The sequence below is a fragment of the Notamacropus eugenii genome, chromosome 2, assembly GCF_028372415.1.
Source record: "Notamacropus eugenii isolate mMacEug1 chromosome 2, mMacEug1.pri_v2, whole genome shotgun sequence".
In the NCBI taxonomy this organism is placed as follows: Eukaryota; Metazoa; Chordata; class Mammalia; order Diprotodontia; family Macropodidae; genus Notamacropus; species Notamacropus eugenii.
Window position 1 is genome coordinate 267683661 of NC_092873.1, and position 19149 is coordinate 267702809.

The 19149-nt window shown below is 47.1% G+C and overlaps 3 protein-coding genes across 7 annotated transcripts; 1 reads left to right on the forward strand and 2 right to left on the reverse strand.

Moving 5' to 3' along the window:
• Positions 1-1092: 1092 nt before the first annotated feature.
• APOA2 (apolipoprotein A2) lies at positions 1093-5230 on the reverse strand. 3 transcript variants are annotated; one of them, XM_072644011.1, is made up of 4 exons: positions 4967-5230; positions 2113-2190; positions 1733-1868; positions 1093-1364 (listed from the first exon to the last, which is right to left on the reverse strand). In XM_072644011.1, exons 1-4 carry the CDS (start codon positions 5043-5045, stop codon positions 1247-1249), a joined length of 411 nt encoding a protein of 136 aa, XP_072500112.1. In that variant the 5' UTR covers positions 5046-5230; the 3' UTR covers positions 1093-1246. The 3 variants fall into 3 exon arrangements, with proteins under 3 accessions (XP_072500112.1, XP_072500113.1, XP_072500114.1); XM_072644012.1 differs by lacking the exon at positions 4967-5230 and adding an exon at positions 2370-2409; XM_072644013.1 differs by lacking the exon at positions 4967-5230 and adding an exon at positions 2311-2393.
• Positions 5231-5327: 97 nt separating this feature from the next.
• TOMM40L (translocase of outer mitochondrial membrane 40 like) lies at positions 5328-10805 on the forward strand. Its single transcript, XM_072644010.1, has 10 exons — positions 5328-5508; positions 5751-5996; positions 7202-7269; positions 7606-7698; positions 8655-8756; positions 8948-9053; positions 9336-9458; positions 9575-9651; positions 9811-9913; positions 10126-10805. Exons 2-10 carry the CDS (start codon positions 5882-5884, stop codon positions 10263-10265), a joined length of 927 nt encoding a protein of 308 aa, XP_072500111.1. The 5' UTR covers positions 5328-5508; positions 5751-5881; the 3' UTR covers positions 10266-10805.
• Positions 10806-10907: 102 nt separating this feature from the next.
• Positions 10908-17548, reverse strand: NR1I3 (nuclear receptor subfamily 1 group I member 3). 3 transcript variants are annotated; one of them, XM_072644007.1, is made up of 9 exons: positions 17462-17548; positions 16919-17057; positions 16134-16264; positions 15401-15573; positions 14998-15137; positions 14663-14808; positions 14437-14553; positions 14195-14300; positions 10908-11199 (listed from the first exon to the last, which is right to left on the reverse strand). In XM_072644007.1, exons 2-9 carry the CDS (start codon positions 17023-17025, stop codon positions 11070-11072), a joined length of 1050 nt encoding a protein of 349 aa, XP_072500108.1. In that variant the 5' UTR covers positions 17026-17057; positions 17462-17548; the 3' UTR covers positions 10908-11069. The 3 variants fall into 3 exon arrangements, with proteins under 3 accessions (XP_072500108.1, XP_072500109.1, XP_072500110.1); XM_072644008.1 differs by lacking the exon at positions 17462-17548 and adding an exon at positions 17333-17421; XM_072644009.1 differs by lacking the exon at positions 17462-17548 and having other exon boundaries at positions 16134-16292; positions 16919-16987.
• Between the last annotated feature and the right edge of the window lie 1601 nt (positions 17549-19149).

Genomic DNA, 19149 nt, shown 5'->3' on the forward strand with positions numbered 1-19149 from the left:
GTACCATGAGATATGGATGGTAAGTATCTTAATTTTGTAAATGAGGAAGCTGAAGTATGAAGCAATGGACTTCTCTTGGACAAAGAGGTCAAGCGATTTCCCGTAAAGTCACACAGTTTCTAACAGATTCAGAATGAGAATACAGGGTACCTACCCAGGCACCCAGATTCCTATTTTTTTCATATCTTAAGCTTCCCCTGATAAGACATGGGCAAAAGGGTGAACTTAGTTGGTGAAGGGTCATGAAGACCACATAGAGGAGGTTGAGCCTTGTTATCAGGGAGATAGTAAGATTTCTGAGCAGAGGAGGCAAGGTTATTAGATACAAATGTAAGCTAGTGGAAATATTTGTTTTAAAAGTAAATTGGGATTGTTTCTAGAAAAAAAACAACACTTCATTCTCTCCTGTCCAACATCCCAGGATTTTAAATCTCATCAACTCTTTGTTAGGCCCCAAGATAGCTGCCACCAAAGGCATACAATGGATAGTAATGGGGTAGTTTGACCTTCCCTAGGAAAGGGTTAGGAGGAGGTGGTGGATCTGAATGGAGGATTAAAGAATTGGGTGAGGATGGATGAATGAATAGGTAAGGAGGAAGCATGAAGAGGAAATATCAGGGTATTTTTTGTGGGGAGAAATGTTGGAGGTTATGTAGCTTCTGGGACCTTTTGGAACCATTACTTTGACATTTATTCATGGGTAATTTGTGTATCTCCCCCTACCTCCATTCTAGAGAGCTCTTCAAATACCTACTCTTACTGAGTCCCCCAAGTGAGCTCCTGTCCCTCACTATGACATTTACTTTCCTCCTTGCAGAGAGATTTCTTGTGTTTGGACTCCCTAATTTTGTCTTTCCACTTTGTTCTTTTATCCCTTAACAACCCTCTTTAGATTAGGTACCTCCCTACCTCCTCCCAACTCAGATTATTAGTTAAATGGAAAAAACAACCCTTGACCCTGAGCATCAAACGCCAATGCCCCATTGCTCTTTGAAAGTACTCCTACCTGCTTTGACCCTTTGACAAGCTTCCCTCAAGCATTGCATGGCCCCCTGCTCATCTGAGATCTCAGAAATGCATCAGACACACAGCATGGTTCATGTGGCATTTATTGTAGAAAATAGGGGATATTCAGGGAGTGGTAAGGAAAGGTCAGCTTGAAAACTGGTCTGAAAGGGGTTTGGGGAGGGTGGGCTAAAGTTCTATAATATATATGTTCGAAGGCAAGCTGGAGATAGGGAAAATCCTATTGGCAAGCAGCCTTCTTGCCTGTCTCCACAAGAGAGCTGAAAAAGGTCATGGTGTCTGTTAAGGCCTTCCTGGCCAGTGGCATCACTTGTTCTTGTGACTTCTCCAAATAAGCCCTAGGAAAAGGTGAAGACCAAAGGCAATATAGATGGGGGATAGAAACTGGGTGCGGGGACAAGGGTCAGTGAGGGAGGAATGTATGAATACGTCAGGGCAGATGGACCCAGGTCACTAAACTCTAGTCTGTTTTTGGCTAGGGGAAGAGGAGAGAGAGGGAACCCTTTCAGAAATACAATGAACTCCAGGGTCCTTCTTGCTACTGCGTTTCCCTGTGATCAAGAGGTGCTGGATGGCAATGGAAGTTACTAAAGGACACTCCCTCCCCTAGGTTTGCAGGTCCCTCAACCTTAGCCCTATAATCCCCACTCTAAGGTCTTCCATCCCTACCTGCTCCCCAATGCCCATTTCCTTTTCCCATACTTACTGGACTTGGGACTTCACCTCTGGGGTTTTAACGTTCGCTGCTAGATTCTTGGTGAAATCAGTCAGCTTCTGGAAGTACTCATAAAAGACATTCTTAAACACCTCTGACTCTTCTGCCTGTCTTCTGACTAGAGCTCCTGAAGAGACATATATCAAGTTCAGTCTCAACCCAGTCAAAGTCTTCCTCCCCATAAACTTAGCCAAAACCCAGACATCTGGTTCCTTGTTTCTTTAAAGAACGAGGTTTCCGGGTTGAGTGGAGGGGGAAGGATCCAGGGAACCTCCCTCCTTGGACCCTTTAACTGGCCGTCTGTATAACAGAACAGACCACTGGGTGGTCTGCCCCTTCAGGACCCTTTTGCCCTCATCCCCATCACATACCTTCCATATGGCAGATGGTCAGGATCAACACCGTCACGGTGAGCAGCTTCATGATGATGGCAAGTCGTGTTGAACTGTCTGGGGACAAAAGAGTTGAGGAGAAAATTGAATAGGAATAGGCAGCTATAGTTCCTGGGCCACTACTCTCAGGTCTCTTTCCAAAACTCTCCAGCCCTCCAGCCTATTTCATTCCCTTACCTTCCCTGGATCATAGCCCAAATGCCCCCACAGATACTGCCTTCCAGATTTCACCCTACCTTGTGCAGGTCAGGTTATTGGCTGTGTGAATCTGCCCAGGGAGATAAAGGGTTATATACCTACCTACTACCCTCCCCCCATCAGGTGACCAAGTTTGAGGCAAGACCCAATGGGTCAGGGATCACCGTTAGGGTAAACAGACCACACTGATAGGAGAGGTGAGGAGGGATAAGCAGGAGCTCAAAGCGATGGTAAAGAAAGATTGATTTGCATCTATCCTCAAGGGAGTGAGGGGTCCTGGCAAAGAGACACAGGAGACCAAAATTAATCAATCAATCAATATGAATTTATTAAGTACTTACATTTGCCATGTTACATGGGCACTGTGCTAAGAGTTGAGGATATGAAGGAAGAAAGAAAAGAACAAAGAAAGGGAGGAAGGGAGGGAGGAAGGAAGAAACAAAGAAAGAAAAACAGTCCCTGTTCTTAAAGAATTCACATTCTAATGGGGTAGAGTGTATGTCTGTGTGTGTGTGTGCATGTATGTGTCTGTGTGCGTCTGTGTGAGTGCATGTGTGCGTGCGTGTGTGTATGTGTGTGCGTGTGTGTGTGTGTGTGTGTGACCTAAAAGGATGGTATTAGCAGACACTAGAAACAAGAAAGGCCTCCTACAGGAAATAAAGTGAGTCTTATAAGGAGCCAGGGATTCTAAGAGTCCAGCGCTGGGAAAGAGAGGATTTCCAGGCATGGGGAGCAAGTCAGTGCGAAGGTATCAGAGTATTTAGAGCACAGTAGAATGTAAGAAGATAGGAAAGGCACAAAGGACTCAAAACTTCTGAATCCTCCTCTGGAAAGCCTTTCATATGTCCCACCAAGTCTCTGGGTCTCATTTTTGTCATCGCTTGTTAAGGGAACCCTTTCTCCCTCTCCCCTAAACTGTAATTTGGGGAAAATCTTTAAAGACCGTGGGGATGGAGGTTAAGGAGGGGATCTATAGGCTGAAGCACAGAAATGAGGACTGGAGGAGACCAGTATGTATCTGAGCTTTGAGGTCAGAGGATAGAGATTGTTGTTTTTGTCTTTTCCTCAGGTTAATATGTAATGGAATTTGGAAGGCCAGAATGTGTGTCCTTCTAGGGGTTGGATAATCAGTGACTTGCACACCTCTCAACCAAAATAATTAAAGTTGCCATACTCACCCCCATCAAGTGAATGGCTCTGAAGAGAGAGACTGGGAGAAAGACTGCTGATGGCTATAAAGGTTAAAGGTCTTCCTGTCACTTTATCTAATCTGTTGCAAATTGTAGCTGGTCAGCAGAGTTTGAGTCAGCAGGTTTCAAACAATTGACCATAGGGTGAAAGATTGTGCTTAGGGCCTGGGGTCTTGTAGCTGCCTGGGGATCAGAATTGTTTTTTTTTTTGGGGGGGGGGGCGGAATAGAGGCTCATTTGTTCTGATCTCAGCATATAATCCTGCAGATATATGGCATTTAATGGGAAAAACAACTAAAGATCTAGGTAATCTATCCCTATTGTCATGATCTCTCAGACACATTAGCTGGAAGGTACCTTTACTGGTCCTAACAGATTTGTGCATGGGGGAATAGAGAAGAGAACTGGGAGTGAGGACTCCTAGATTCTGTTACCCTGCTTTTCTTATGGGTTGTTCTTCAGGGGAAAGTTGAATGGAATGGCAAACTTCCAAAAGAAGTTCCCATATTTTTCTAACCACTCCTATATTCCTTTTACATCTAACCCCACTCCACACAAATAAGAGAAATAATTTGACTTTTATGGATTCTGGAAATAGCCCTGTCCTATACTAGCTGTGACCCTAGGCAAGTCACCTTTCCCTGTTTTTCTCAGTTTCCTCATCTATAAAATGAGCTGGAGAAGGACATGGCAAACCACTCCAATACTTTTGCCAAGAAAACCTCAAATGGGGTCAGGAAGAGTCTTATAGGACTGAAAATGACTGAACAACAGCTATACACTTAAGTGCTTGAGTAGGAACTGATGCTGTTACCACTTGTACAAGACAACTCCCAACTTCTCCCTGACAACTGCACTGACTGTCCCACATGCTTGGCATTCTCTCCCTCCTCATCTCCATCTCCTGGTTTTCTTCAAGTCCCAACTAAACTGGCACCTTTTGCAAAAAGCCTTTCCTGCTATCCCTTAATGTGTGTGCTTCCCTTATGGATTATTTCCAATTAGTTTACATACATATATACACACACACATACACACATATACATACATACACACACATATATATAGTGCACAATTGTTTGCATGTTGTCTCCCTGTCTCCCCCATTAGACCGTAAGCTCCAGAGACCTGTTTCTGCCCTCTACCCCCTCCCTTTTCTTGGTATCCTTAACGCTTGTCATGTCTGGCACATAGTACCCGCTTAATAAATACTTGTTACAGGTTTATAGTGTGTGAAGTCGAAAGTCGTCTTGAATTGGTGGTATCTATGGGGTTTGGGTAAAGGGTTCCATCGGAGTCGGGAAGATGCAGGTTCCAGTGCTGCCCTGGAACACAACCACGGTCAAATCATCCCAATCTCTGGGAGTCCTGGGCAATTCTAATTTAGAGAGGAGTTGCCAGTGTGCATCAGAGGAAAGTGTTTCGACATCGGAAGTTCAACGCACCCAAAAAATCACAACCCTCCTTTAAAAAAAAAGAAGGGAATGACGCCCCTCTGACACATGCAAATTCCTGAAGAACCATGGCCCATTCTGCGCTGTGGGAGTGATGCAGAAGGAGAGGCAGTGGACTTTCCTGAAGTTTCCGCCTAATGGGCTGGCATCCTTGGGATTCTCCCTGCAGCTTTGAAGGAACAAAGCCCCTGGGCTTCAGCACCAGCCAATTCCCGGTCCTCGTCAAGCTCACCGTACAGGAATCTCCCGCCCCTCAACCCTCCACGCCACGATTAACTTTCTTCTCATTGGCCTCTGAAACACAGAGAATTCCTTCATTATTGGTGAGGTAGAGACAGGGGGCGGTACCTGATGCCCAGGTGCCGAGGGGTGGGGTTTTTCCCTTCCCTTGCTGCCAGGATCCAAGATGGCGCCCGCGACCGAGCTAGGAGGGTGCTGTGAAGCCGTGGCTCTGCCCTCACTCAAGATGGCCGCCCCCATCAAGATGACCGGGGTGTGCCGGGGATAGAAGGGTGGCGCGGTGGCCTGAGCAGGTAAGGACCTCAAAGCCAGACTGGACTTGGTGTCGTCTGGACGCAGCGGAGAGAGCAAAGGAGGATGGAGGAGTGGGCTTTAAGGCTGCTGGCTCCGGGGGGCGACGGGCGGGGGCGATGATGGAGGATCGGTGATGGGGCTGGATATGGCTTTGGGGCGACAGGTGGGGTAGGGAAGGGGTGAGTTGCCCGTGTGTCCCACTGATATTTCTCTCTTCCTCCACTCCCCTCCTCCGTTCCAGCTGCAGGGTCCGAGCATGTGGAGGCACCCTGGGTTGGGGTGCTGGGTAGCGGGGGATGGGGTCGGCGGGGGCTGGGGAGGTCAGTAGCGACCCCTCTCCTGGACCCCACCCCCACCCTCCCCCAGGCTGAGATGGGGAACATGTTGGGCCTGGCTCCTCCGGGAGCTCTGCCCCGCCGAGGCGCCCGTCGGGAGGAGCCGCTACCCAACCCGGGGAGCTTCGATGAGTTGCACCGGCTCTGCAAAGGTGGGGATCCTGGCAGGAAACCTAGGGCCCGGAACTCCCTGCGTCTTTGATTGGGCACGAATTGTTTTTCACTTTTTGGTCGGGAGGGGTACCAGCAATGACTGTCTAGTTTGGGGATGGGGAACCTACCCAGGTAACTTATTAAGTCACCTCTTACCATATTCGCGGCACTGGGCGAAGTGCTGGGGATCCACAGAAAGGCAAACGCAGTCCTGGACTTCAGTGAGCTAACATTGTAATTGTGTCAACCGCGTGCGAGCAACTATGTAGCACACAACATGTACAATGTAAATGGCAGATGCTCTTAGGAGGAAGGGGAAGGGGGGAGGGGAAGTGTCCACTGGAGGGGAATCGAGTTGAATCTTGGAGGTGAGAAGGGAGAGCATTCTAGGCATGGGGGAAGCAGGAGAGAGATGGAATCCCTTGGGTAAGAGAACGCAAATGGGCCCCGTAGCTGGACTGTAGAGTTTGTGAAGAGATGTAAAATGTATGAAAACTAGAATACGCAATAATAGCTGTGAAATACATTAGAGAGGTGTAAAGTGTGTATGAGGTCTACAGGGGAAAGGATAGCTGGAGGAAAGGAGAAGCTTCCTGTAGGAGGTGGAATTTGAGTTAGGGCTTTTAAGGATAAAGATATATGGTAGACATGGAGGTTAGGAAGGTTAGAGTGTATTCTGGGGACAGAGTAGTCCAGTTTGGTTAGAGTCTAGACTACATGAAGGGGATTGGCATGAAACAAAATGACACTAGTTTGTGGAAAGCTTTAAATGACAGGCATTTATTCAGTCCTTTATTCAGGCAATAGGGTGTTATAGAAAGGATTTAGAAGGAGAACATATGGAAGAATATTCTGGTTGTGGCATGAAGGATATATTGGAGTGGAAGAGAGACTAGAAGTAGGAAACATCTGTTAGGAAGCTATGATGGTAGTGCGGATGAATCATAGTGAGAGACCCCCCTATGAGGAATAGAGGAGGGGACAGAGGTGAACAGAGGTAAAATTGTTAAGATAGTTTCCCAAGGTCTTGGTGACAAGCCTCAGAGGTAGTAGGTCATGGTTAGATGGGAGTATCTGAATTCCAAGGCTTAAGGAGTGAGTAATTCCCTTCAGGAATCAATCCTTTCTCTTTGGGGGAGGAGGTTTCCTTGTGATTAGAAGGCCTCTGTCTAGACTGAGCCTTTCTTTTGTTCCTGTATTTTAGATGTGTTCCCGGTACAGATGGAAGGAGTAAAATTCATTGTCAACAAGGTTCTGAGCAGCCATTTCCAGGTGCTCTCATTTTCCAGTAGAAATCCCCTGGGCCTGATTCCTCCCACCCAGACCACCACTCCTTTATTTCGACCTATTCCTGAACCCCTCCATCCTTCCATCTATTGTTTCCAACCTCTAGCTGGGCTGTATGACTCAAAATGGGAGGAAGAAAACTTGTACCTCCTGTATCCTTTTACCTCTCAGCCCAGTGAGGATGGAGTAGGGGATGGAGAATGACTAAGACTGCAAATCAGGGTGGCCCTCATATATGTGTTATGTTAAGGAGTTCCTTGAGTGGCAAGAAAGAGAGGAGCCCCTTGCTAACCTATCCTCCTATAACCCTTTCTTCCTCAGGTAACCCACACTGTGCACATGAGTGCCCTGGGCCTGTCAGGCTATCACCTCCATGCTGCTTTTGTGGGTGACCAGCAGCTCAGCTCTACTGAGGTAAGGGGATCAAAAGTTGGTTTATTCCACCAGAAACCTAAGTGAATGCTGTGAAGATGAGGCTGAAAAGGTTTTCTTCTTGTAGGACCTGAATCTGGGAAGGTCTGATGCAGGCTATGGGGCATTTCTTAGGGAGTAATCCTTCTCTCTCCATCCCACTAAGTCCCTCCACCTGAATTATCAATCAGTCAATCAAAAAACATTTCTTAAATGCCTACCATGTGCCAAGCACTGTGCTAAGTGCTTACAAAAAGAGGTAAAAAACAGTCCCTGCTCTCAAGCAGCTTATAGTCTAATACAGAGGATTCAATTTTTTTTCTGTCAGTTTACATTGTTGTCATTACTATATACACTATTTTACTGGTTCTGCTCACTTCACCTTGCCACAATTCATATAAGGTTTCCCATGCTTTTCTGAATTCTTCATATTCATTATTTCTTATAGCCTATTAATATTTTATTATAGCCATATATTGTAACTTGTTTAGCTGTTGCCCTGTTTTGTTTTTGGTTTCTTGTCATCACAAAAAGTACAACTGTGAATATTATGGAATGTATAGGACCTTTCTATCTTTGACCTCCTTGAGGTAGAAGTCTAGCTCTGAGATCTGTAAAAGGGCGTGGACATTTTAAGTCACTTTTTTTAAGCATAATTTCCAGTTGCTTAATGGAATGGTTGGACCAATTCACGGTTACACCAACAGTGTCTTAATAGATATGTCTGTGCCTGTCTTCATAGATGTGTTTCTTAGAAGGCATTTCTAGGAAGGCATTTGTAACTTTTGTGTGTCTGGGTAGGCAGAAAAGACTGGCCCCATTTTTCCTTGTGAGTTATGTCCATCCCTATGGATCCACCAGAGGGCGCTGGATACAATTGTGAAAGTCCTGCCATTGGCTTTTGAAATGGGATATTGGTACCTGCTGAGTGCCTCTTATCAAGCCATCTTCTTCAACAGGTGTTCCCTACTGTTGTGGGGGATATGGACAGCAGTGGAAGCCTCAATGCCCAGGTCTTGCTTCTCGTGGCGGAGCGGCTCCGAGCCAAGGCAGTCTTCCAGGTGACCCACCAGTATTGACTGACCCCCATAGCACACTGCCTAACCAAGGGTATCCCCATTCTGAAGACATGGAGAGGAGTGCGATTTGGGGTGGCAAGTTGTCAGCATCTGCAAATGTGAAAGGGGTTGTGAATTTGCTGGGGGGTTGACAGGGGGTCGGAGAGGTCGAGGCTCACTTCTTTTCCATGTAGACCCAACAGGCCAAGTTCCTGACATGGCAGTTTGATGGAGAGTATCGGGGGGATGACTGCACTGCCACTCTGACACTGGGGAACCCTGACCTGATTGGGGAATCAGGTGAGGGACCAGGATGGGGAGCTGGGGAGGGGCTAGGGTGGAAACCTTCCCTTTCTCACCTCAGCTGCCCAGTGTTGTGGATTGCTTTTCCTTTCCTGTTCCATTTTTGTCTATATGCTTTAAGGGTGGAGTTAAGGGGGAAACTCCTTACTATAACAATACTGCTTTGAGGAATGTGTAGTTCGGGAAGGTCCTGATGGGGTATTGGTCCTGGGCAAAGGAGGTTCCTTGATTATTCCCTGACCCCATGTTTCCCCACCTCCCACCTCCCCCCCCACACAGTGATCATGGTCGCTCACTTCCTGCAGAGCCTTACTCAACGTCTGGTGCTGGGGGGAGAGCTGGTATATCACCGGCGCCCAGGAGAGGAGGGGGCTATCCTGACACTGGCTGGGAAGTACTCTGGTATGAAATGAGACAGGATGGGGAGAGGATGGGATGATTCTGGTCTGCTCTGGGGTCTGTGGCCTGTGTTCTATTAATGAGCATTAGTGACCACCACTCCCTTTTGGTTCTTACAGCTCTGCACTGGGTGGCTACACTGAATGTGGGGTCAGGTGGGGCCCATGCCAGTTATTACCACAAGGCAAATGAGCAGGTGAGGCCCTCTCCCAAGTCAGACTCAAAGACTCTTTCCATCGAATCTGCTTGCCCCTGTCATGCTTGATCCTCACTCTGAACCCGCCTGACCCTTTGATGTTCTTGATGGACCTCATCAACCCTATTTATCCTTTCATCCCTGCCCTTGTGGGCTTAGGTTCAGGTTGGAGTGGAGTTTGAGGCCAATACTCGGTTGCAGGATACCACCTTCTCCTTTGGATACCACTTGACATTGCCCCAGGCCAACATGGTGTTCAGAGGTGAGGGGTATATAGGGGTTGGGCAGAGGATCCTGGTGGAGCAGAGTCATGACCAGAAGGACATCATTTAGTACAGTGCCTGGCACACAGCGGGCATGTGATATATATTTATTGACTGACTGAAGGATGCTTGATCTATTGTGCTCTTCCCCCCCCTTCCCCAAATTGCAGCGTTGGCTCCCCCCTCGGATAGTTTGTGTTACTTTTTCCAGGTCTTGTGGATAGCAACTGGTGTGTTGCTGCTGTATTAGAGAAGAAGATGCCCCCTCTGCCTGTCACCCTGGCACTTGGAGCCTTCCTCAATCACTGGCGTAACAGATTTCACTGTGGCTTCAGCATCACTGTGGGATGAGAAAACTGGAGATGGCTCCCCTGAGCACTTGAAGTCATCAGAAAGAGAGAGAACGCCAGGGTCTGGGTCTTTCCCCAGAGATCGGTTTGCTCAGTTTGCCTCCATTGGATGAGTGAGGGCCTGGACAGAGCCCCCCTGCAAACTGGAGCTATTAAAATGGGCAGGATGGGAGGCTCTCCTGTCTTTCCCCCAGAACTCTAGCCTGACTGCTTTCCTCTCCATGTCCTTGAGTCTGGCTGGCTCTGGACTGAGGGGGAGGGCTGTGATTATATCTGATTGCTTTCTTCCATCCCTGTGTATTAAAGCCAATCCCTCTCCACTCTGACCATCAACAGAGCTAAGAAACCTAGGTGGGTACAAATCCCTCCCACTCATCAGCTCTGGGCCTAGTGCTGGAGTAGGGAACAGGGCTGTGGCTGCTTCAGCCTGTACCCAGTGGGTACTGCTTCACTTGTGAAACCAGCTCTGACCCCTTCCCTGTGCAGACTAGAGAATGAATGAATGAATGAATATATGGCCCTCCCTCAACAGCAGCATGAAGACATGGTGTTGCCTTAGTCGTTCATTGTTCACCTTGGGTGGGGTGTGTGGCCCCTGGACCTCTTTCTTACTACTGGTCTTGACTTCAGATCTGGACACAAATCCCTCTCATGGCCCTGTAGGAACCCTGCAGAGGTGAAGGGCAGGGCTAGCTCCTGTTGTGGTTTAGGAGAGCTAGAGTAGATTACGGGGAATCTCCCAGGTGGGTAAGTAGGGACAGGTTGTTAGGTAAGGACATGCTGGGGGATGGGGGCAGGCATTGGCTCAGCTATAGATTTCCTGTAGCAGAGGCATCATGGCGGACAGCTCATGAATGTGCTGCAGCTGGCGCACGTACTCCATGTTGAGACTTCGAAGTTCTGCCAGTAGCCCAAGCATCTTTGCGTACAAGAACCTGCAGGGTTGAAAATCACTGACTGGGTCACCTCCTCTGAACTTCTAGGGGCCCCCTCATCCTCCCTGGGGAAGAAAAACCAAAGAAAAGTAGGCCAAAGTCTCATATAGTTGAAGGTTTGGTCCTGGGGCCCCTCCACCCCTAGCCAAGTCATCTCCACCGAGCAGCTATGAAAATGAATCCCAGGCCCATAAGCAGCCAGTGGGCCCAAAATACAATGGCTTAGCGACCTGTTGGGGTCCAACTCCTTCTCTTGGTCTACCTACACACAGTGTGTGCTGTTGACAGGAGCAGGGGGTATCTAAACTCTGTATCATGTGAAGGCTGGAGGTGGGGGAAGGGGCAGGGCTGTTAAAGTAATGGCAAATCTTTTTAAAGAGGCTAGGCCTTTAGTGCAATTATTTGAGACTGGGTTGAAAATAGGTTCTAAGAGCTCATGCTGTTTGGTAGGAGAAGGAAAGCAAGTCATGGTCAGTTCTGACCGTTGCTTAAGGTGGTTCTACAGAGAACAGGAAGAGCAAGGGGGGAACCCCTAAGATTGGGGAGGGATAAATTAAGAATGACTGACCCTTGGCCAGGTATGGGTCATGGGGCCAGTATTCATCCTCAAATTCAAAGGGAAATGAGGATCAGGGAAAGTTAATAGAGTAGGGGAGGACTGGAAAAAAAGAGAATATAAGGAGGAAAAGTGAAAGGGGTTAGATTTCTTTAGAGAAACAAAAAATGGGATTGTTGAATGGCAGGGTTGGTTATTTTAAGCCTTGGAAGAACCATAATATAGAACACAGGGTTCAGCTATTTTCTATCACTAATGAATAAAGAAGTAGGAAAAAAATAGAATTAAGTTGCAGCAGGAGGGATTTAGCTATGAGACATGTGAGGTATAAGGACCATTTTTGTCCAGATGACCTCCGGAGAACCTAATCCACAAAAGGAAAGGGATATTGAAAGGCATTCAGCCTGAGCCTGAACATTAAGTCTCAGTTCAAGTTAACAAACATTAGGCTCCTACCACATGGAAGGTGCAATGCTTGGCCTTGAGATACAGATGTTTTTCTAAAGAAACAGTTCCAAGCCTCAAAGAGTTTACATTTTATTGTGGAGATAAAGCAAATACTTAGACATGTAAATGCAAAGTAATTCCAGGAGAGGAGACAGCAGTCACAAGGGGGATTCAAGAAAGGCCAAGCACAGGAGATCGTCCCAAAGCTAAGGTTTGCAAGAATAACATTCCCCTAGAGCTTGTAGCTTTTCATTTAATGCTCAGAACAGCCTTGGGACCAAAGAACTAGACAGATGTGAACCCCTCTTTTTCAGATGGAAAACATTCAGAAAGGGAGGTACTCCCCTGGGGTAACAGGAAAGGGTTCAAGGCAGGATTTGAACTTGGATTTTACTGACTCCAAACCCAATCACTGTTCTGTTACCCCACATTTTCTCTTGAGGGTAGAGATTCTAAGGGGAGTAAGGAGAGAATGCACTCCAGGTTTGAAGGGATGTTCTGTGCAAAGGCCTGGGGATGGAGAGACTGTAAAATATTAGTAACATGAAATATGTCTGAGGAGGAAGGGTGGGGGTGGGGGGAAAACTAAGGTCCTTCAACTCGAGGCTGAGGAGTTTGTGGTTCTACAAGTAACGGATGTTGATATTGCTTAAGTATTTTTTAGCAGAGGAATGGTCAGACCTGTACAGTGATAATTTGGTAGCTCTGAAAGATGGGAAGGAGAAAGGTGGAGAGAGATTAGAAACAGGGAAGCCAGTTAGGATTCTACTGCCAGAGTTGGAGTTTGAGGTGATGAGGTTCTGAATTGGAGGTGGAGAGTGGGAGGGGAATGTCAACCAGTCAATTAAGCAAGTGCCTACTATGTGTTAGGCTCTGTGATAGTGGCTAGGGACACAAATACAAAGAATGAGTGAATGCCAGAGATATAATGAGTATGAGATCAACAAGACTTGGCCACCAATTTCATATGGGAGATGGAAGAGTCATGAGAATTCCAAGGTTGTAAACCAAGATGACTGGAGAGGTGGCAGTACTCTCAACAGTAATAAAGAAGTTTGAAGAGAGGATGGCTTGAGGGGAAAGTGAACTCTGGACCATTTTGAGTGAGATACTAATGGGACATCCAGGTGGAGATGTCTAGCAGGCATTTGGCAATGTAGACCTAGAGTTCCAGAGAGAGGTTAGAACTAAATATATAGATTTAGAATTCCTGTCCAAAAGTGATCATTGAACCCATGGGAGCTGATATCACAAGAAAGTGATGCTAAAAAGGCAAGAAATGGATGATAAGCTGAGAAATAGTCAAAAGAAGAAATAGAAGAAAACTTCATGTAATTGTAAGCCAAAAGAGGAGAGAATCATTCAAGGGAGGGAATGGTTGGCTGTATTCAAGGTTTCAGGGATCAAAATGAGGCTTGAGAAAAGGCCACTGGATTTGGTAATTGGCATCCTTATTAATTTTGTGCAAAGTACTTTTAGATGATTGGTGGGGTGAGGAGCCAAATTGTTAGGGGTTGAAAAGTGAATGTTAAGTGAGGATGGAGAATGTAGATGACTTTTTTCTTGAAGTTGAGTTGGGAAAGGGAGAAGAACTCTAGGAGGATAGACTAGACAGCCCCTGAGATCCCTCCCAACTCTCCAAATCTGTGATTCTGGATAGTGTGAGTTGATGGCAGGATCAACTGAAGCTTTTTAAAGCTTGTTCCAAAAAGAGAAGGAGCTGGTGGTCAAGGAGAGGTTGAAGATGAGAGAAAAAAAGGGATGGTGGAAATAAGGATGGGATCAACAGCATAAGTAGAAGGGTAAGCCTTGGCATTAAGAAGGACCATCTCTTCTTCAGAGACTGGGTCAAAGGAGTGGCTGGGACATGATGTAAGGTGGTATGGGAGTAGAACAGGAGAGTAAGTTCAGAATGGGTAGCCTCTATTTTCTCAGTAAAAACAGGAGGGGAGCTCCCTTGCTCAGAGAATGTAGTTAGGAGCTTGTTCCTACCGGCGTTTGGGTTGAGCTTGCTGGCCTCCGATATAGCTCTGAAGTGTCAGTGCCATCTCCTCCTGTAGCTGATCAATCTGCTCCCGTTGGGTCACACCAGGTCGGTCTGGGCCGGGGGACAGAACAGAGAAATGGAGATGGCAGAGTTGTCTCAGGTCTACCTGAGGGGTGGGAGGTGGACATTGATGGACCCCCAAAGGGCTGAATTGCAGGAGAGCTTTGGGGACTTGGGAGTTTCTCACCTGGAGAAAAGAGGGCCAAGGCTGCCATGAGCGCATACTCAGGCTCCTGCAGTTGTAGTCGTCTCAGTGTCACGTGGAAACGAAACATCAACTCCAGAAACTGCTCCTGGAACCCCACTGAAGGACACAGCGGGTTCAAGGGCAAGACCACAGCTTGCTGAGCTGCTTCCCAAGCCCTCCCTGCCACCTTCTATCGGGGGAGTACATGGGAGCTGTGCCCCCTCACCATGAACCGCATCCTGGTAGGTATAGCGGAGAGGCCCACACAGGAAAGTTTGGCTGTGGGGGCAGAAAGTGGTGTTGAGCTCGATATGACAGATTTCCAGGGCTGCACCCTTCAGTAAGGATATCTGATCTTCCATAGGCAGAGACCTGCAGGGTAGGAGAACAACAGAGGAGCTGAGCTGGATTGCTGAGACTATTAAAAAGCAAAGTAGTCAAAGGCCCTAGTGAAGATGGAGAACAACAAGGCTGGGAGCAGGAGCATTTGCCATGGAGACATTAGAGGGTGTAGGAAAGGGTCCTTTCCCAGACTACTCAGAGGTAGTGGGGCTCACTGACCGGAAATGGGGCAGATCCTTGGTGAACTTGATCACTTGCTGTACCATGAAGGTGCTGATGTCTGCCAGGTGTATGAGTAATGGCAGGACAGGTGACAGGGAGCCTGCAGGCTCGTTGTGGATGAACAAATGGGCTGGGGGCTAGAAGAATGGACAGTCAGAGGCCTTGACTCAAGCATCTTCTTGATGCTTTCACCTCTCCCAGGGAGGGGGCCTTGGCTAAAGGGGCTAATGGTCATTCTTCAACCATTAAGTAACACAACAGACATAACCATTATGTCTCTCAGAGTTGGCACCCCTTCAAGTCTCTTCCATGGGTCAGCCTTCCCTAGTGTTTTGGTTCTAGTCTCCCTCCCTCCTCCTCTTCTGGAGCTCTTTGAATCTTGACCCCAGCAGGTACTCACCCGGAACTGCACAAACTGGTCAAATAATATGGTGCCCACATGGCGGGCATGAGCCCCCAGTAACACCTGGACTAATGCCTCCTGCTTCTGACTCAGCTGCACAGGTTCCTGTTCTGCCTTCTTTTGGGCCTGTTTTGCCCGCCTCTGTGCCAGGACTTCTGCTGACAGGATCACTGTGCTCCAGAAGAGACAGAAGAGGTGCTGAGAGAGGTGGAGTCTGACTATATCAGGCCTGGCCTCAGGAGCTCCTCCAGGCCCCAAACCGAGCTCTGCCAAGGCTAGAAAGGTGCCCAAGGTTTTCCTCAATGGTTTCAGGAGCCCCAAAGGTTTTCAGGGTTCTGTAGGGTAAGATCAGCTTGCAGGGGTCTCTAGTCTATTTTCATAGAATGTGTAGGTTGCTGCACTAGGGAACAGCTCAGAGCGGGAGAGTGTTGGGAAGGTCTGTGATACCAAGGCCTCTCATACAAGCTCTGGTAAAAGGAGAAAGTCTGTTCTATAGGTGTAAAGGTGATGTGACAGGGTGGGACCCCACAGGTATGGAGGTGCAAGGGAGAAGGACAATTCATGGCCTCAGGGTCTTAATACCTAGAGAAAGGAAATGAAGGTTGGGTCAGGGAAAGTAAGATGGCCCTTGGAGTTACATGACCAGTATGGAGTAGTGGCAGAATCTGAACCCAAGCCTAGCAAGTCCACTATACCACCCTTCTCAGGGGATGGGTTGGGGCTGACTCACTGTCCTTCCTCATGCCTGCATCAAAGCATTTCTGTAGCCTACATGCTGGGCAATGGCGCCGCTGGTTTTTGCTGACCTCACAGCATTGTTCAAAAGGACAGGTGAGTCCCATCCCCTTCTTGACAGTCCGCCTGGGAGACGCAGAGAGGTGGTTGAGGACTAATAAGATGTAGGAAAGGTCCAAAGAAGAATTAAAGTTTGTGTGGCCTGGTCTGAGCAATGTCTTTAGGAGAAAGTGTGTGGAGTGGATGGCATGGGCCAATCTGAAGCATATAAGGAGACCAAGTCAGGAAAGGAAAAACTCAGGTCATTTGGTGCTTTGCAGAAAGTGGCTTATTGTCATAGCCAATTAGGAACAAATTATATCCAAGCCCACTTGAGAGAGGTCTAGGGACCTCTAGAACCTAGGGACCTTGATCCCAATTTTTTCTAAAGGTTTTCTATACGACTATATAATCAAGTCATGATACTCTATACAATAACGACTTTAGTCCTTTTCATATCAAGTTTAGTAATATAGTGTTGTTTGGCACATGGTAAACGTTTACTGCTAGGAGTAGATAAGTTGGCAGTAAATCTGAGACAAAAGTTCAGGGTTTTGTCTTTGCCTTCTACTTGTTTGTATAATGTTGAGGTTGGCAGGACTGTGAGGGCTGGCTTTGGGGTCATGGGCTGCAGAAATAGAGCCCCATGACCCCATATGATATGGTCAAGCCTATGTTCTCTTCAGGCGTAGGGGCAGAGTGATCAACTGTATGAAGGTTCATTCCTGTAGGTGTCCTCACCTGAAGAACCCTTTGCAGCCCTCACAGGTCAGGGCATGGAAGTGGTAGCCAGTGGCCCTGTCCCCGCATACAGCGCAGCTCCGTAGTTCATCCTCTCTGTTTGCCATTGATCTTAGGACTTCAGATGGGCCCCAGTCCCCTGAGAATGAGAAAGGGTGGGCATTTTGTCCTTGTCAACCTTTGAGTCTTCCCAGTTTCTCCCTCCTACAGCACTCATACTCAAGCTGTTGTCTCTGGCCTTAGCCTTCTGTAGCTTTGGCCCCCTTTTGTGTCAGTTGCCAGGGGACCTTGGTTTCTCAGATATTCTACTTCCCATGGTCTGCAGTTATCTGCACTTTCCTTCCCTTTCTCAAATTCCTGTTGTATCCTTTACCCTGCTCAGCCCACCCAAACCATCATTCTTGTTGCACTTACCTGTATGGCCCTCAGCTTCCACGTGGGAGTCATCAACCTCCCTCCCCAACCCTCACCCCCAACTCTATACTTGGTTCTTGCCCCAGCTTGGACTCAATTCCTAGTATCAAGGATAGTGGACCTCAGTACCTGAGATGGGCAATGGGGCCCGGTGTTGTGGAGCTTCCAATAGTTCTCAGTGCCTGGGCTTAAGGTAGACTTTGGACCTAGAATGGAGTCCAGGATGGGTGGTTATCCCAGCATGCCCAAGAAGTTGGCATTGGTAGCATGGAGGAGGAGCTTAGTGTGAATGAGACCTAGGGACTCTCTAACAGTGGTTTCTGCCCCATCACACCTCTCACAGGTCAGGTCTGCTGGCTGTTGTCAGGGTGAAAGTATCTGTGACAAACTTTAAGAATGTCCAGTGTAGATTTCCAATTTGTGACAGGATGAAATAATCTGGCTTTATTAAAGGGAATTCCTCCTGTTAGAAGGAAAAACTGGATAGACAGGGCAAAGTGTAGGAATCTGACACATTAATAACTATGTATATTAATAGAGTAGGTGTAGGAGGATAGAGACTACTCTGGTATTAACATGTTATTGCTTTGTTCTCTGAGCCCCAAGATAAAGGAACCGATGATTTCTGATAATGAATTTTAAGATTCAGCCAGGGTCAACTCTCTTCCTCCTCTCCCTTACACAGTTCTCCACAGGAAGTAGTGGACCATTGGTGTGGAATGAGGCATATGTTTTCAGAGGTGGTCAATGTGTTGATATGTTTTGCTTGTCTGAACTTATTTTGTTACAAGGAAGGGTCATATGGTGAGGTAGAGCAGGGGTGGTGAACCTGGAGCTTCAAGGCCACATGTGGCCTTCTAAGTCTGAGTCCAACTGAGTCCAAGTTTTACAGAACAAATCCTTTTAATAAGGGCATTTGGGGAAGTTTAGATTTAGTCAAATGGTCACACTTGAGGATCTAGAGGACCTTGAGGCCACAAATTCCCTACCCCTAAGGTAGAGAGTCATTGGGAAGTGTTGTTCAATCCTTTCATTCATGTTGGACTCTCTGTGACCCCATTTGGAGTTTTCTTGGTGAAGATACTGCAGTGGTTTGCCATTTCCTTCTTCAGTTCATTTTACAAACGAGAAAATGGAGGCAAACAGTGTTAAGTGACTTGTCCAGGGTCACACAGCTAATAATTATCTGAGGTCAGATTTGAACTCAGAAAGATTAGTCTTCCTGACTCCAGGCTCAGCACTCTATGCACTGTGACACCTAGCTGCCCCCAATATAGGGGGAAGCGATGGGGATTAAAAACTTTTTTTAAAAAGACAAACAAAAGAATATCATTAAGTATTTTAAAAGAAAACAGAAATATTCAAGCAACTATAGTCTTCAGTATAATTCTTCAGCTTACCCTTCATATCACAGATCACAGCCCTTCCACGCATTTCTAGTTGCTTTAATGAACTGTTGTGGCTAAAAACAAAACAAAACAAAACACCCATATTATTTGGTGATGAACGCAGCTAGGTTGGTCCTTGGACAATAGTCAGATGCTGGAAGCCATGCTCTCAAAGCTTTTCCAGCTTAGTAAGACCCACCAGAGCTGGAGAATACAGGGGCATCTCCATGAATGATGACCCATCAGAGTAAGCCTGAGTGGAGACAATGTCCAGTCTTCACTGGTAACATTGGTAAGTGACATACCTGTACTTTACAGGGATGTACCTACCTCTGCGAATAGGTCTTTCTCAGCATTTCTCTGTAGGATTGTGCTTTTTTTTCATTTTTCTTAAGTAAGCCCACAAGGCCACATCATTAGGATGCTCTG

What these genes read in the sequence shown, in the direction of transcription:
- APOA2 (XM_072644011.1), bottom strand. Translation starts at nt 5,045, where the DNA reads ATGGTTCTTCAGGAATTTGCATGTGTCAGAGGGGCGTCATTCCCTTCT. An exon ending in GGAGGGTTGTGATTTTTTGG is followed by an intron (nt 2,191 to 4,966) that starts GTGCGTTGAACT and finishes TTTTGTCCCCAG; the next exon opens with ACAGTTCAACACGACTTGCC. An exon ending in GAGGTGAAGTCCCAAGTCCA is followed by an intron (nt 1,365 to 1,732) that starts GTAAGTATGGGA and finishes ACCTTTTCCTAG; the next exon opens with GGCTTATTTGGAGAAGTCAC.
- NR1I3 (XM_072644007.1), bottom strand. Translation starts at nt 17,025, where the DNA reads ATGGCAAACAGAGAGGATGAACTACGGAGCTGCGCTGTATGCGGGGAC. An exon ending in CTACCAGGATGCGGTTCATG is followed by an intron (nt 14,554 to 14,662) that starts GTGAGGGGGCAC and finishes TGTGTCCTTCAG; the next exon opens with TGGGGTTCCAGGAGCAGTTT. An exon ending in CTTGGCCCTCTTTTCTCCAG is followed by an intron (nt 14,301 to 14,436) that starts GTGAGAAACTCC and finishes CCCCCGGCCCAG; the next exon opens with ACCGACCTGGTGTGACCCAA.
- TOMM40L (XM_072644010.1), top strand. Translation starts at nt 5,882, where the DNA reads ATGGGGAACATGTTGGGCCTGGCTCCTCCGGGAGCTCTGCCCCGCCGA. An exon ending in GTTGCACCGGCTCTGCAAAG is followed by an intron (nt 5,997 to 7,201) that starts GTGGGGATCCTG and finishes CCTGTATTTTAG; the next exon opens with ATGTGTTCCCGGTACAGATG. An exon ending in AGCAGCTCAGCTCTACTGAG is followed by an intron (nt 7,699 to 8,654) that starts GTAAGGGGATCA and finishes CTTCTTCAACAG; the next exon opens with GTGTTCCCTACTGTTGTGGG.